The sequence below is a fragment of the Centrocercus urophasianus genome, unplaced genomic scaffold, assembly GCF_019232065.1.
Source record: "Centrocercus urophasianus isolate 14NV4802_14NV808 unplaced genomic scaffold, USGS_Curo_1.0 seq_9, whole genome shotgun sequence".
Taxonomy (NCBI): Eukaryota; Metazoa; Chordata; class Aves; order Galliformes; family Phasianidae; genus Centrocercus; species Centrocercus urophasianus.
The window spans coordinates 31,460,923-31,478,094 of NW_024885532.1; the positions used below are offsets into that span (position 1 = coordinate 31,460,923).

The following is a 17,172-nucleotide window of genomic DNA, read 5'->3' on the forward strand; positions in this document are numbered from 1 at the left end:
AATGGAAGGCACTCTAGGCAGAGAGATCTCATTTATTAGACTTGCTGATTTTCAGAGAGCCATATGATGTTTATAGTGTCTGCTGTTAATGGTGCTTTTAAATGCGCTTGGTAATACCACCTTCTGCACCAAGCAGTTCTCTTAGAAAAGTTTAGGAATAACAGCCTCAAAAACTAAGACCAGAAACCCCTGTCCAAGTGATTTCTGAAGTCAGAGAAGGACTTTTGTGCATTAAGACATCAGTAAAGACATTAATAATGACAGAAAAAAGTGTAAGTCATTCTTGCTCATCACCCAGAGGAAAAGCTTTGTCCTGCTTTTAACCATACAGATTTCAGACCAATTTGAAGGAATTTTGTGGACTTGTAGTGAAGAATTTGGTCTGAGAACTCAGCATACTGCCCTGGTGTCACTCACAGTGCCAGCTGAAACCCATAAAGTACCTTGGCCTCTGCTGCTGCAGGGTGGTTCTGAACTGGCACAAGGGGATGTGGCAATGTGGATGGACTCTTGTGCACGGAGCCTGCAGTTGGCTGGCTTCTGTGCTGAGTATCTTTCATGCAAACTTCTGAGGTGTGATGGGAGAGCTTCCAGTCCAGATCACAAGCTGTAACAATGGCATTTCTCCATTGGAAGAGAAATGAACTCGGGAAGCAGCTAGAGGAGAGCTGCTGCAGTAACAACACTTGGGGATGTCAGCCCATGGCAGGGCATAATGCCTCCAGCTTTCTCGGGCAATCAGCTGCTTCTGAGCCCTTTGTTACTCCCTAGGGCCTGGTTGTATTGATGCAGAAGTCATCTGTGATTGGGAACCTCTTGCACATATCAGCCTGCAAATGGCACAGGCCATGCTTCCCTCTGCACTTCCCTCTGCACTGTGCTCAGCAACCCCTTGGTCTTCTAGACATGGTCTGTTTCTTGTTGATGGCTAATGGAGTATTTACAGAAGAATGCAGCAGGGACTGGGATGTGGATGTCTTATTTCGGCTGCATCTTGAGCGATTAAACAGTGTGTAGATGCTGACTCTACTAAGAAAATGCTGATTTTGGCTTTACTGTTTATAAGCCTCAGATGCTTCCTTGTGAAATGCTCTGGAGATTTCCTTTGATTACACTGCAGCTTCATTATCAGTAATGCCTGTTTGCCTTTTAAATTAAGACCTGCTATCCTGATTGACCTCATAGTAAAACATTCCTGCAATCCAATAATAGATAACCAAAAATAACATCTCCCCTTTGTGGACCGAAACAGAAAGCAGCAGAAGCCTATGGTTGCTACTTTGAGTATTCTGTAGGAGGGTGATTTCATTTTGTGATGCCTCCATCCCATCCTCTGGTCTTTGGAGACATACTTGCTCAGACAACTGGTCAGGGTGAACCTTTCCCATGTGCAGCCCTTTCTCCCAAAGCTCTGATTGTTCTGGATACGTGAGTACACAGAGTTTTGTGAATCCTCAGCCATCAGTGGGATGCATTTGAGATTGTTTTGCATGCTTGTTCAATTTGGGGCTCATGGTCTGTAAGAATACTGGGTTTTTCCATTAGCCTTATGCCAAGTCAGCATTCATTGTCACAGAATCGTAGAATCACAGAGTCATTAAGGCTGGAGAAGACCACTAAGATCATCTAGTTCAGCCATCAGCCCATCGCTACTATGCTCACTAGACATGTCTCTCAGTGCCACATCTCCGTGTTTTTTGAACACTGCCTATCTCCAGTGTAACAACTCCTTTACATGAATTTGAGTAATGCATTTGAGTTTGAACGGAGAGAAAACAAATTAAATCAAGGCCTGTGGCTGTGCTGGAGGAGCGCGCTCAGGCAGCAGGGAGAATGGAGCGCAAAAGGAAGACAAGCAGGTCTCCTCTGGCCAATTACAAACGTGTGGTCAGAGCCTCTGCCTAGAACTTGCTACTCACCCTTTGTCCACCAGAGCAGTGATGGACACTGGAAGTGTTTAAGCAGGGTTACAGCACGCAAAAAGTGAGGAATGGAAGTAGGGAGAAGCAAATGCATCCTCAGGAACAATTGGTGTATTGTGGCAGGGAGGGATCTGTGTCAGGTTATGCTGATGTAAAATTAATCACACCTGAACCTCTGATTAACCTTTAGAAGAAACTTTAAGGAATCTGAGAACCAAGAGATTGAAATGAAAATCAACAATCTGCTTGTAAGTGGTTCGGTGATTATGACTGATCAAAGCTGAGCATGTCTGATTGTTTCAGACCTTTTTTCCTTCTCTTAATATTTTATGTTGATGCAACTTTTAGAGATGGAAAAATGTCAACAAAGAAACAGCAAGCTTTTGTGTAAGTCACTGTTTGGAACATCAATTTTAAAAATTGAGAGAAGAGTATTTGTCTCTCTCCTCAAAATCTAGGATGAAAGGGACAGAAACTTTTGATCTTTTAACTCGTTCAGCCACATGAGATGTTATGCAGAAATTTTCTTTTCCCCTTCCTCCCTGCTGTTGTAGCACAATTACAGTGAGTTGCAAGAATTATTTGCCACAGGAAATGAATGTAAGCAGCCAAGACTGCTTGGACAGCAAGATATTTAACAGAATGTGTGAGTGGGGGAAGAAAAGATGCTAAATGTGAGTTTATTGCTGTGTCATTTGAGAGTGCGTGTGGGTAGGAGGAGCACTGTGGAGTGAAGAGCGGAATTTCAGCCTGAACTTTGTAGGGTTTTCTGATTTAAACCAAGCCACGCAATGGTTTATCTGTTGCTAATGCCAAATCAATAGCATAGAACTGAAGAAATAGTGATAGAGCACCTCCAGACAGTAGGGCAAAGGGCCAGGGTCTTTCAGTACCTGTAGGGGGTCCACAGAAAAGCTGAGGAGTGACTTTTCATAAGGGCATATAGCGAGGATAGATTTGGACTAGATATTTTTTACTGTGAGGATGGTGAAGCACTGGAACAGATTGCCCAGTGAGGTTGTGGATGCTCCCTCCCTGGAGACATTCGGGGCCAGGCTGGATGGGGCTGTGAGCAACCTGATCTAGAGGGAAGTGTCCCTGCCTATAGCAGGAGGGTTGGAACCAGATGATCTTAAAGGCCCCTTCCAATCCAGACTGTTCTATGGATCTATAGTCTCTAGCTATTTACACAACAGAAGTATCCTGCTTGTCCTCTGGCCTTACTCATGAAGGTGACAGTGGGTGTCTTGCACTGAATGGCTGTGCCTCTGCCACGGGCTCATTGGGTGCTACTAAGGCAGAGGGGCAGCAGCTGGGATATGCTTTCTGTGTTATTTACATAGTTTTTAGCAGCCCTAGGAATGCTGCACTAATAACTCAATTCTGCCTTTATGAAAGGCAGGAAACACAACCAGATCATTTCATATGTGTCTGTCTGACTTCTGAATAATCTATAAGGGCAGCAAGTAAAAACAAGAGCATCTTTGCCCATTTCTCATGCCTGTGCTCTCCATCTCCATTAGCAAATCATAACAAAACACAAGCTCATTTCATAGCAGTTCAACTCATGTGAGACAAGGGGAGCCCTGAATTTTTTAAGCTCAGCTGTGCATGTGTTTTCTCAGGGAAGATCCAATTTTAAGAGACACCTGCATCCACTTTAACCTTCCCTTTTTTGTGAGCCCTGCTTTGCCACCAGCCAATTAGTGAACCGGGGAGGACATTCTGGGTCAAGCTATACCAAGTACCGCAAATCCTCATTAACGCTAATTAGTCCTCAGTAGGTTAATTGGTGGTGAAGCTCATCTTTTTTTAATTACTTGAGCAAATGAGCCAGCAGGACGTTGTGGTCAGCTTTGAATTATTCTGTTTGTTTTGGTGTTCCTCATTTGAATGTGTAAAGCCAGATGTTTGCTGCCTGGATTTAGGAGCTGTTTGCTCTTGTGAAGAGCAAGAAGGGAACACACAGAAATAAAATGAAGATCTCTTTTTACATCTTTGAGCAGTTCTGATGCAAAAATGGAGGAGTTATTTCGTTCATGGAATGGAAAAATTAAATGATGTTTTTCGTTTATCTTTTATTTTGTCATATTAATGTTAATGAATTTGTGTAATGTTGTTAGCATAGACTTTCAGGCAGACTGAAGTAATCTCATCCCATTTAGGAAGACATTGCAAAGGTATTTCTTGTGCATGGTATTTTTTATTGTTGATAGCAACTGAGTCTAGTTTTCTATGACATGAATAATTACTTTTTTCAGTTGTTTTTTCAAAGTAACCCTCTGAATTGGGCTTTTTTTTTTTTTGCTTGTTTTTGTTCTGAGCAACTATTGATTTGTTTAGTTCAAAGCATTCTGTCTGTGTGCTGTCCTTCGTGTAATTACAGATAGATGAAGCTTCTCCCTTACCCTCCTGAGGTCACTAACCAACCAAGTAAAGCATATTTCACTGTCACTTTCTGGGTCATTGACTCCCATCAGGATGTCTGGGTTTGTGATTTCTTTCACTCTGACACCTTTTTTAGGTCCTGAGTATAAACACAAGCATATCCAGTATTCACCATATGATCTCACATTCTCTTTTTTACCCTTTTACTGTGATGCATCTGAAGATGCCATCCTTAGACTCTGGTGGGAGGGTTTCTTTGCTGGCTTCTGTGTCTGGAAAGTAGATTTAACACTTACAATCATCACAACTAATACTCAGGATTGATTTACAAGCAGTACATTTGTGGGTAAGGACTAATATGTCTGGGAGTCTGAGGCCATCACTAGTTTTGCACTGTAGTGAGGGGAGACCAATGAGAAGTCTTTATTTTTTGTTATCTGCTAGTAGCAGAAGAAAACCTGAAAGCAAGGACTGAGTTGGTATCAGTGCAGACCTTGGTGTCGTTAAGTAGTCCATTCAACTTCACTTTCCTTTCACACTTTCTATTGGAAGTTCTAATACCTTTTAATAAATCATACTCATCAATTTCAGAAGAGTTGTATTGCGTTTACTTCTGATGTTAGGAATTCATTTTATACTGCTTGATACGTCTCAACATGCAGTATATTTAGTCATGACTTGCACTTAGAGCATAGTTGTTCAACCTTTTGGCTTGCCTGGGCCGCAGTGAGTGAAGAGGGCCAGGATTGTCTTGGGCCATATATACGTAGGTCACTCCAAAAATAATGCTTCCTATTAATTTCCATGGAATGGGTAGAAAAACACAATAAGACCATTTGATTGTGCAAATTTTCAACTAGGAAACATTATTTTTCCACATCGTCACCACCACAAACTATTCAATTTTTATTCAGGAACGATCAAGAGCCTAAGTGGCATGCTCTTAAAAGTCTGCAGCAGAGCTGACCCACTGTCACTGTTGTCACCACTGAAATGCACCACCCGCCACCTCGCTGTGCTCACGTCCACTTTTCTGTCTCCATCAAAGTTCAGCAAGTGTTGATGAATGTCACTGGGTGCCATTTTTTCTGTGAAGAGGAACTCAGTGTCTCACATGCACTTCCATATCAGATGCCATTCTGTCAAACTGCCCCTCTGCTGCCATCTGTCACATAGCAACAACATGTAATGGGATATTGGTGGGAAGGTTCAGCCTCTTCTGCCATGCCACCAACATCCACCTCTGACATTGTGGGCCAACAGAATAACATAGGAGGCATTACTTTCAGCAAAGCCCTCTTTAAATATATACTACAGTTAAAGTGTATAAAGTAACAAAACTTAATTGTTAATTTTTTTATTAAAACATATAAAAAAGAGAGCAATAAAACCATAAAACTGCTGGGATATGTGATTTTGTTTTTGTGAAACTAACTCATCTGTCAGATTCAATGGCAGTAGTTGCAATTTGTAGTAAGTTCTCAAGGTGTTTGTCAGAGATTTTTAATGAAATTTTACTCTCCCTGTACTTCATCCTTCAATGTAGTTGTTCCCAAGTGTATGCAATGCCAAAAAGCGATGACACAAGTAAATCGTGACTGTGATGTGAGGAAAATATCTCTCTGATAAGAAGACATAAAAGTTTGGTAAAGAGATGATCAGGTTTTGGATTGCAACTCTCTTTACATTCCAGTTGAAAATTCACAGGTAGTGTATTTATGTTAACTGAAAATAGAGTTGCAAATAAACCAAAAAACGGATGATTTTTTGTGGCAGTCTTGAAACATATTCTCAAATTCCTTTATCAAAGCAGAAAGCACAATGGCTGCATGTTTTTTGCCATTCCCAGGACTGTGTTTAACTAATGTATCAAAATCCATAAGCTTACCTGCCATCACTTTTAAGCAGTCCATCCAGAAGTGGCCTCTGGTCTCTTGCTGAGATGGGTATGGAGACGATGGGCAGGTGTCCCTCTTCTCTCAGTCACAGACCACCACTAGGTTCAGATTGTTTGCTGCACATACAGTCTGTGCTCTCCCGAGTGAGCTGGCAGTCCTCTGCTGAGCACCGCATTGCTGGGTAGTGCACACACCAGCAGTGGTGGTTTCTGGAGGCTGTCAACCTCTTTAGCGTAAGTTCAGAAAATGTCATGTCTCACTTTATACCTGCCATCCTCTTCTGTGATGACTCTTTGTAGTATGCTTTCTATTCTGCTGCATGCCTACAGCATTTGGGTTTTTCTTTGTGTACTTGGTTTTCTTTCAGTCAGCCAGTCTTTTTTCTAAGTTGGATCTTCCAAGCTCTTCAGAAGTTTCCATACTGCATCTCTGTTTTTAGTGGAAAACTGTAGTTCTCTCTTTGAATGCATGCAGATCTCATGATCCAAGTGAGCTCTTACAGGCTTTTTGATGCTCTCAGTTGGTGTCTTTAGTTTTGCTTCCAACTCCTATTGAAGGAAAATGCTACCAAGCAAATAAAACTGGCTGCAGACAGGAAAAGCTGCCTAGTGTATCTGTTGCAGGCATGATTCTGCTGTGACCAGTGAAGGAGGAAAAGAGACCAATCATCTGAAAATGTTGACAGTTCATAAAGATTTTATGGGAAAGGTCCAAAGGGTTTCTTAACCTGGCTGGCTGGACTCACAGATCACAGGGAAAAAAAAGTAAAAAGAAAAAAAGGAGGATTCCTCCCTTTCTTTCATGGGCATCTTGTTACTCGCTAAACGGGCTGTGCGTCTGGATATTAACCTAATGGAATATTAAGTGCAATATAAGCCTGCATGGCTGGGTTACACATTATAGACGTATCGGAGATTCTTTGCTTACTTTCTTGTTTGAAGTTAGCAAATTGCTTCAGTGAAAGGGAGTTGTTTGTTTAAAGCTGTTGTGAGCTTGTTGGCAGCAGCAGCTGTGCTTGCTGGGATTTCCATTTCATATACCAAATATATGTGAACTTGTAATCTAACCCAAGAAAGATACCCGCGTTTGCCTTTCAAATGTGCATCCACATTTACGGCATAACCAGTGGAATTACTTGCGAATGAGGACATGAAAGAACAAGCAAGACTGGAAATGGAAGCAGGCAGCATTAATGTGGTGTAAATGGAACAAAGGTGCTGCAAGGAGCTGCAGTATAGGCATCTGCAGTGTTGCCATCTCAGTGTTAGGAACAAGTATGAGACAGGGAAAAAAGCAACCCCATCTTACAGGAACTTTCATAGAGTCATAGAATGGCCTGGGTTGAAAAACACCATAACAATCATCTAGTTTCAACCCCCCTGCTGTCAGCAGGGTTGCCAGCCGTTAGACCAGGCTGCCCAGAGCCACAGCTTTCAACTAAAGTAGGTTGTAATATGTATTTCTTAATCATCTGATATACAACAGTTCCTGGACGCCTCAGTCCAACAAGATTTCTACACCTACGCTGTCTTCTGTTGCACTTTATGCCACTTGCTTACGTAGATAAGTGCTCTGAAATGTCCGGATGTTAGCCATAGTCTATTCTTGACATACAGTTCTTGATGTCTGTATAACTTAAGAGTGGATAGTGGCTCTAATGATATGCATGTATATGTTAAATCCAGTTAGTTTTTTCTTTCAACTCCTTGAAATACATATTTTTCGCCTTCAGCTTGTGTTTTTACTGTTGGTAAGTTCAGTCTTCTAATATGAGCTGTGTAAAGCAAAGGGGACTCTTGAATTGAAAGTTTTTTCTCCAGGATTGGAGATGAAAATCTTTAGAACTCAACAGTGGTGCTGCCTTCAGTTATTTCAGGCACTTTTGCAGGTGTGATAGAGACCTCTTGCCATGTGCTAAGCTGCAACGTGTTGCTCCTTCTCTCTACGGCAGTTGGTGGGTGCCACCCTTTGTGTAATACTAGAAAGAGATCTCCTTTGAGATGCTCCATACCACTTGATGTTGGACATTTGATATGGCTTGTAACAGTTTGTAGATGTCTTACATTCAGAAATCACAATGACTGTGATATTAGGGATGGATGAATTAAATGTAATCCTTAAAAAGTGGCCTTAGAAAGGAAGAATTTCCATTATTAGAGAATATTATGGGTATTGTGCAGTTTAAAGGAAAGGTTTATTTTTTTCATGCTGCCACCATCTCAAATACTGACAAAGCCAAAGCTGACAGGTACTTTAAGTACAGCTGACATTTATCTTAAAATTACCTGGTTACTCACTGATTTTTTTTTCCTTCCCTCAGTGTGAACGAACGTGATCATTTGTTAAAAAGGCTTGGCAGGAAAACTCCTCCGAGCCTTTTCCGTGCTCATTCTGTCCAGCAAAGTGTATCACGTAAGTAATGGTTTGTGTATACTTGTGTGTTGCATTGCAGTCAGTCCCAGAGGAGTGAAACGAAAGGTGATTACTTTTTAATTAAATTGTAGGTAGAGATAATCTAGTGCAGAAGCTGAGCTGCCAGCCAGGAGATGTACATTTGGAAGTGGAATTAGTGTATTTGGCCCTAGGCAAGCAGAGCTCAAATGTGCATAATTCCCTAGGATTCAATCAACGGGCCCAGATGACAGAATCCCAACATGCAGATTCTCTAAACGTAAAATCCTGATAGTCTCAAGAATTCTGTGAAATCAAAAACTCAGCAGGATAAAATAAATGTTGTGATAGAGCCTGGCTTAAATAGAAACGGCTTCTTTATTCATAAAGTCTTATTAGTTGTGGTTAGCTGAGAATACAGTGATACTGCAGGATGCCGACTGGGAGTTATGTATGTCTGATGAGGAAAGCTGTGGCAAGCAGAGCTGCATTGCTCCTCTCCCTCTTCGTCCTCTCTAGGGAGGAGAGTTGACCTCACACCTCCTCAGTGATGCTATTTGGAATAAATTGCATTTCTTGCCGGTGTTGAAGTCATCCATTTATTCATCTTCCTGGAGGAACACATGACAGGCCTCTATCTGCCAGACCTGGGTTTTTTTTGCTCATCTTACTAAGGAAATAACCCCCTGCATGCAGCACCACTGCTCTGAGGGCAAGGGGCAGGCAGTGGGATTTGGGTTTTGTATCACTGTTGCAATGAGAAGTTAGATCATTGAAAGCTCATAGCTCAAGAAAGCTAACTGGAATCTCACTTGTTGACTGTGCTATTTTCTGTGGCAGAAATGTGGTTCATGTCATGGTGGCAAGGCTGGGATTTGAGAACTTAAATGCTTGAGGTATCCTTGTTTTCCACAGGAAATTTGATCAGAATGGGTGGGACACTGATGAATCTGCTTGTCTTTGTCCTTTACAAAGCAGCTGTAAAGATGTTGCTTTCAGTGGGATATAGGGTCTTCAGTTATCAATCTCATTGCTCCTGGCAAAGGAGATTGATGCGCCAAGCAGCCCTGTGAACCACGTGTTCTTTGCAGCATCTAATCTTCTGAGTCAGGGAGGCAGGGATGCTGACTGCAGCTCTGCTGTGGGCACACAAACATGTTCTGTGAGGGAATTCCAAGGAGGATGACTGGCAGAAGGAATTGTTGAAATGCATTAAAAAATTACTGTCAAGGAAGTCTGCTGTAGACACCACAGTGCACAAAGGAGATACACCGGTAGTGAATGGTCAGACTTGATATATGCTTTGAGTTTGGTGGTGCACATATCAGTATAAGCGAATTGCTATTGGGAAAGAAAAATGAGACATTGACATAAACTCTAAGTTCAATAACTAGCTGAAGTGCTAAATGAGTCAGTGCAGTCAGGACAAATTGCAGTCAGCGATCTGTTTCACGTGAATATAAATTTCGTGGTGAAGCTGTTAGGTTTCTCAGACTCTTTCTACATTGTAGCCACGATTCTTTAAAATTTCCATCATCTCTTGTCAAATGTATTTTCAAATGTTGCATAGCTGCTGCATGTACAAGGGCATGTGAAATTCGGAGAACATATGTGCTGTTTTCACAACCCTGAGTTGTATAACTGTTTACTAAATGCTGGAAATCTTCAAAGCAAAGAATTGATGAATAGGGCAGTTGCCTTGACTTGCTGGGCCAATATCTTAAATCACACTACATGCACTGTGTTTGAAGTCTTGAACTGTTTGTGTGTTATTGCCAGGCTCCAAGTTCTCAGCCTGTAAAGGGCACTTCTTCCAAAAATCTCTTGTGTGACTTCAGCTCAGAATCTGACACTTGCATATAAAACATGAAAATGGTTTGTTTAGTTAGAGCTGACAAAGGCTTAAGCAAATCAACTGCTTTGGTCCCAGTGAGGAAGAAAAATGAGGTTAGACTTCCTAGAACAAATGGTAAAGATGCAGTACTGGTTTGAGATGAACTTCTGACAAAAAATGTTTCCAACTTTTTGGTGTGGAAGCGATGCCTATATAAATGTGTTTCAATCATATGGAGATAAGTGCCAGAAAAATAGTGCAAGGCGTTTCAAGGCTGCTTCTGGTCATCTGCAGTGGCAGGGAAAGATGACAGAGCGTAAGCCTGCACAGCCCTATGGTGGGTGGGAAAGAGAAGCTTGCGCAGTGTGTCTCATAGCTTTCTGTTGGTGAGCCATCCCCTTTCCTAAAGCATTAGCAAAGCAAGCCAAGTCTCCATTGCAGTTGCTGTCTTTTCTTTTTTAGCTCTGACTTTGTGGAATTAGCAGCTCCTTTAGACAAGCTCTCTGGACACCAAAGACAGTTCTCGAGTCCCCTGTCTTCCTTGCACGACTGGCCTCTGCCACCTGTCCCCAGAGCCTCACCAGCAGGACAGGTGGTGCTGTCCCATTTGCTCAGGTGCCTTCATCCTTGGCTGTCTCTAAGGAATGCCCAATACAATCTCTCCAGTGCAGATTCACTCTCATAATTCAGAGTATCCTGTCAGTGTTCAGTTGTCATTTGTCTCCGCATGCTCTTACAAACAGAGCGGAATCCCCCTATTAAGCACTGCTCTGGCAGAACTCCTCTTTAAATGCAGAGTGCCGTGCTTGAATGAGGATTAACGTGCTTGGCCCAGATTTCCTATGTTTGCAAAGAAAATCCCTCTTCCTTCAATGCTATATGGTTATTGCATAGAGTAAACGTGAACACAGGGCGTATGGTTTGCACCTTATTAATCAGTGGGAAAAAAACACCTGTCAGCTGAGGTTTGTTTCACAGCATGGGGGCTGACGAATAATAAATAATAATAATGTGTTCATGCTGAGGACTCTAATCTTACCATTTATTTTCCACTAGCAGACACCTTCTTCCTTTCACTTCACTCCTGGCGCATTTTGATTTGAAACACAACAGGGTAGCTACTTCAGAAGCTTTTAAAACTCTGTTTCCTACTATCTTACATGTGTTAGAAATATAGTATGTCTCTTTTTTTTTACAAGGCAGCAACGTATTTGTTGACTGTTGAGTAATGTGACTATATTTTAAAATCATCTTAAGGAAAAGCAGTGGGAATAATTAGTTTAGAATTGATGCCGAGGCATCTGGCTCTGTATTTTACATGCACATACCCATAAGTTAGTATCTGGGAAAACAGAGATGGGACCATTTGTCAGGAATTCCTCTTGGGTCTTTCAGAGAACACTGGCGTGGTTTATCAGCGGGGAAATAATAATTTCTGTAAGCATCAGTCAGAATGCAGAAGATTTAAAGCAGCTCTTGCTTTCGCAGGATCAGTAGAAGAGGGTTCCCTGAGAAGTCAAAGCTGAGTTTGCATTTACAAATTGGGAGATTTTATTGGGAGGCGTGAATTGTAACATCTTATTAAGTCTCCTTGCAGAACAGTGTTTGGCCTGAGAGAGAATTTGGCTGGCCAAGCAATACTCTAACATTGATTTTCGTTTTGTCATAGAGATTTTGGTAGACACGGCACTTTTTAAAGGGTTGTTTTTTGTGGTTTTTTTTTTTTACAGTTCATTTCCCTTTTAGCGGATTTGAATCTGGGTGTTTTTCTCCCAAGACAAACAATATGATGGCACAAGGCATCTTACATTGCAGGCTATGCTGAACTGCACACTGCTGTGTGTATGAAATAGTGAAATGCTCAGGAAGGAAAGATTTCTGGGAGGCTCCCAGCCAGAACCTGTGTTTGTTCAACAAACCCAGCAGTTCAGGTGTATCAGATGAGCACAAGGAGCAATGAGCCTCTAAAATAAATCTCTGAAGAATGTAAAACTGCACAGTTTTTCAGTGAGCAGATTTTCAAGCCGTCACAGAATAGTAGGGTCAGAAGGGACCTCTGGAGATCATGTAGTCCAGCACCCTGCTCTCTGATCCCATCTCGGAAGCTATTGCACATGAGTGAGCTGCTGAGATGGAGCAGTGCGCTCTGCACATTCGGGATGTGTGCAGAGAGGGTTTCTCTAATCCAGCATTGCAAAGACCAGGATGGTCATTGCAGGACACAGAAAATGATTCTGTTAAATTAGAAACCTGATTGGAGACTGGATTCTGATCTACTAATAGAATATCAAAGCCTTAAAAGAAAAAAAGCAAAACACCAGAACTCTTTTAAAATTCATTAGGTTGCCTGATAGTATCGGGTACCAATGAAACCTTAGATTTGATGAGAATGTATGTGAATCTCTGCTTGACAAATGAGCCACGCTGACGGAGATTTAGAACTGCTCCTTCCCTCTGTTAACAGAAGGTCTCTGAGGACAAAGGTTCCTCCTTCTGCAGCAGCCGCGAGTGGCTGTGGCCACAGAGCCCCTAAGAAGCCGCTCTGTCCTGGGGCTGGAACAATGGGAGCCTTGTTCTGCAGCAGGCTCCTAGGTGTGGTTTTAAAGCCAGGGTTCGGGGAAAAGTTCAAACTTCCGAAGTGTTCCCTAGTAACTGGCTGGTGGAAACTGTCATTGTTTTTGGATGGGGTCTGAAAGCAGTGGAATTGGAGAGTGGAAACAGAGAATGTGAATGGGACGTGAGTGTTCACAGCATTCTCATTGGGCACAGACAGCTGCCTGAGCAGCTTGAAGCTCAAGCTTAATCATCATACAAATTAAAAGTATAGTGTGAAATGATCTTGTCGTATAGAGATCTATGGTAAAAGCTTTAAATATAGTGCCGAATGTTTTCACTGAACAGGGGCAAGGTGCAAGTACTTTCCCCTGACAAATGCACAAAAACCTCGTTGCTGATATTTTGGAGTGGGTTAAGAACACGAGGACATAGGAATGCCACTGGTATTATTAACCAGTGCTCATCTCAATCCAGCAAAAGTTTGTAGGCTAAGGTGTTTTCTGCTGGTGTGTGTTAAATGTCTTTGACTGCATTTTGCTTTGGCTTTGCAGAGTGGTTGTTCTGCCTAGCTGTTCTGTAGCTCTGGAAATAAGCAGGTAATGGAAAAATACCTAAGTCTGACAGGCTGCACGCAGTTGTGCAGCAGGCAGTGTTTTCTACAGTAGTTACAGCAGTTGAATCTACTGAATCTACTGGTCCTACTGGTAAGCCATATGACACAGCCATCTCAATGCACACCAAGTTTTGGAGCACAGCTGCCAGGCTGTTAGGACTTAACCTTGAAGTCTTTGACCAAACTGACTTTCCTTCGAGAATTTTGCCAAAAAAGCTAACAGGAGGCTGGTCCTTCACATGGAATAATCCCACCAGAGCTATTTATGCAGGTGTGAATCCACCTTTTTTTAAATGAAGGCCTGTTTTGTAAATATTTCCTTTGCAGTTATACAGGATGCACATAGTTTTTCCAAAAGAGTTGTATTTCATGAATATACTTTGTGAACCTCCAGCTAGAGACAGGAAAGCCCAAGCTGTACCCCTGTAGCTGTATGTATATTGGCATGGAATGCTCAGGGAAAATGAATAGGGATGCCAGGATCAGTCACATAATGAAATTGAAGTTCTTACAGTGTTACAATCACTCCAAGTGGGAAATGTGATTGCTCTTAGTTCTGGATGATGTATTTCTGCTTGAACCTCCTCCGTCCGCTAAGAAAAGTTTCCTGCTGTGCTTGTGGTTCAGGTCAGTTAATCTTCAGCTAGTGTGCTCTTCTGCTAAGGTAGGGCACGTTCTGCCTTCTGAAGTCGCATCTCCAGCAAAGTCCCTGTTAGGCATCAGAGGTGATGTTGACCCCCATTCTGTGAGAGGAGAAGACCATCCCAAATAACTAAACAAGACTCTCTTCCCAGCAAGGTCTCCTTCATATCCTGCTTCAGCCTTTTCTCTCTTGGTACATGATCCAGAGGGAATACGGCTTGAGCCTGTTAAGGGAGAACTCCTGAAATACATCTCTGGGTAGCACTTGGCAAATCTGTCCTCCCTTACCTGGTGCTGCATCTCTCATCCAGGGGCGGCTCTGAGGTAGGATTTCAGCGTTTGTGAGCTCCCACTTCCAGGACTGTGGTATCATTCCTAGGTTCTCCTAGGCAGAATTCACACCTGCTCACTCTTGACTATTTTGTTACTACAAAGCCTTATCAGGCTCTGTGTAGCCTGTGACATTTTCTCTGTATTTTGAGACAATGCAAATCTTTTCCATTCTGACTACTCATTCTCTCACAGTGAAATATCCTTTCTCTGTGTCACGGAGAATATTGTGCTGTGCTCTGTTCAGAATTTTCTGTAAATTCATGTCTGATTTTAATATTGTTTTGAGTTTCACTGTCTTGGTCCATTAGTTGTTGTGATGGTTTTATCAGTCGTGGTGTTTTGAAGATGATGTCAGAAAAGTCACTTGTGTTGTCCACAGTGCTTTAGAAGAAACCAGACGTGTAGTTCTTCTCATCTGAGAAGGAGAGGGAGTCTAGGGAGACTAAAGGATTATATTAGCTCACAGAATTAACTTGTGCAGAACAGAGACCTCCATAATAAGTTGAAGTTTCTTTTCTTCAAGATTTGGGTGACTAGCCAATTGCTCAGTGCAATTTGTCAGGTGACACCTGGGAACTTGTTAAAAAAAATTAAATAATTCCTGAATGGACTTAGGAAGATGTGACTCAGATCCAGCTGTGGTGTAGACATTTCTGTGTTCCTCCAGGCAGACCGCAGATACCGAGCAGACGATAGTGTCAACCAAAAATGCAAATCTTCACCTGCCTGTTCAGTCTATAAAGAAGCTCTGCTACTGTGGAAGTCAAGCTGGTGTCCAAAATTTATGCAAAGTTTGTTAGCTGGGTCAGCTCAGAGGGAAACGTTGACCATGTACACTAATGTGGCCTTTGAGAGAGCAGTAAGACAGAGCTGGCAGGCATCCATGTGGGCACAGCTATAGATGACAGAAGTGCAGCATAGAAATGAGGATCATTCCTGCCTGTATTGTAATTTCAGCTATGCCTAAAACTGTTTGGGTTTTGAGCTGAACTCCGGTCATTTTTCTTCTTCCTTTGCTTTTTCAGATGGCTATGCGTTTTCTCAAGAAGAACACGGCGTTGTTTCCCAGTCACAAGTTGTTCGATCCTACGACACAACCAAAAGGAGAACAGAAATAGAATAAATGGTTCTTTGCTTGATGGGTGGTGGGAATAATGGGATTTGGATCAATGCATCCACTCTTAACACATTCTTGACTAGGGTCGGCAGCAGCAGCCAAAACACCAGAGAACTCATTTCTGTGGCCTTAGCCAACACGTTTCTGTATTCTCCCTGCAAACCTTGAGTAGTACGTATTGTGGGGGGAAACCATTGTTCGACTTCAGTCGCAAAGCTCTGCCTAAAGTTTTGTTTATGTTGTTATGAAGCATTTGACTGTGCTATGTGAGGTGTGAAATTAAAAACAATGTTTTACCACTGTTTAAAGCATCAGCATAAGGTTGTTCTGGGAGAAAAGCTGAAAATTTATGTTCCATGAGAAATCAGCCTTTGCTTAATTGGAACAGGGTGCTGAGATTTCCTGTTTTGTTACATACAGACCAGGAGCACACGGCTGCATGTAGACTTTATTCCCTCCAGCATTCACTGATTACTAGATTTGACTGAAATATTTAACAGACAATTTGGCATAAAAATTTTGATTGCAGTGGAAACACAATCTGTAGCTAAAAATGCTTATTTGCCTTCTTATAACAGGATATCACAATAGCAATGAATTATATAGAGTACTTCTTGCCCTCTTACAGGATTTATTAGGGCTCTGTCCTAGCTTTCTGAAAATAGATCAATAGCTTACTTGCACAGCCAGGCTGTGGGAGTTGGAGAGCTTGCCAGGCAGCTGCGTGGAGCGCATGGCATTCTCACAAAAAGGAACTCACATAGGTAACTCGGCAGGTTATATTTCGATGTTCACTTCAGAGTTAGCCTGGGATTTCCCTCCATTATCCCATTCCCATTTTAACAATAGAGTGAACCAGTAGGAACAGAGAGGTAGAAGCTTTTCACATCCATAGACAGAAGAGCGTGTGCACCTTGTGCTGTGATCCTACAGAGGCGTTCCTCCGGCCAGGTGCGAGGGGAGGGCTGGGGGAAGTTAGGAAAGGTTAACATGCATGTGAGTGCATGTGCACACAGAGCTGCTCGTTGTGGAGGGAAGACCTGCTGCTTGTTTGTGCGGCCAGAGCGGGCCCTTCTCTAGAGCAGATCCATCCGCAGGCTGCCCGCCCCTTCATGGCAAGCCCTGGGAAGAACGCTGCCTTCACTGACTCTGTGAGAGGGGCAAGCGTGCTGCTGCATACATTGGCACTATGGAAAAAGAGGGAAAACTGGGGCATAATTTAAAGCTGAAAGAGCTCTTAGAAAGCTTATGCTGTCCTCCAGACAAGTTCTATTAATTTCAGTCGCCAAGCCACGTTTCTGAATAGCATAAAGTAAATACTGCTGTGTTCTAGCCAGGTTTTGTGGTTAATGTATATACTACATCTGTGCGTTTGAGAAGTTGGCGCTGTTTCTTGCCCTATTGACCGTCATCCAGAACTTTTGTTGATTTAAATATATCCGAAAGCAATTTGAATATGAATATTTATGCTTAGCAAA

General features: G+C 42.3%; 1 protein-coding gene across 2 annotated transcripts in view; it reads left to right on the forward strand.

Annotated features, from left to right (window-relative positions):
- The window catches only part of ATP8A2 (ATPase phospholipid transporting 8A2), a 281,480-nt gene extending 264,308 nt beyond the window's left edge, over positions 1–17,172 (forward strand). For both annotated transcript variants that reach the window (XM_042839218.1, XM_042839220.1), the window contains exons 36-37: positions 8,529–8,620; positions 15,603–17,172. In XM_042839218.1, the coding sequence (XP_042695152.1) occupies positions 8,529–8,620; positions 15,603–15,700 (190 nt within the window). In that variant the 3' untranslated portion in view covers positions 15,701–17,172. The remainder of the gene's footprint in view (positions 1–8,528; positions 8,621–15,602) is intronic.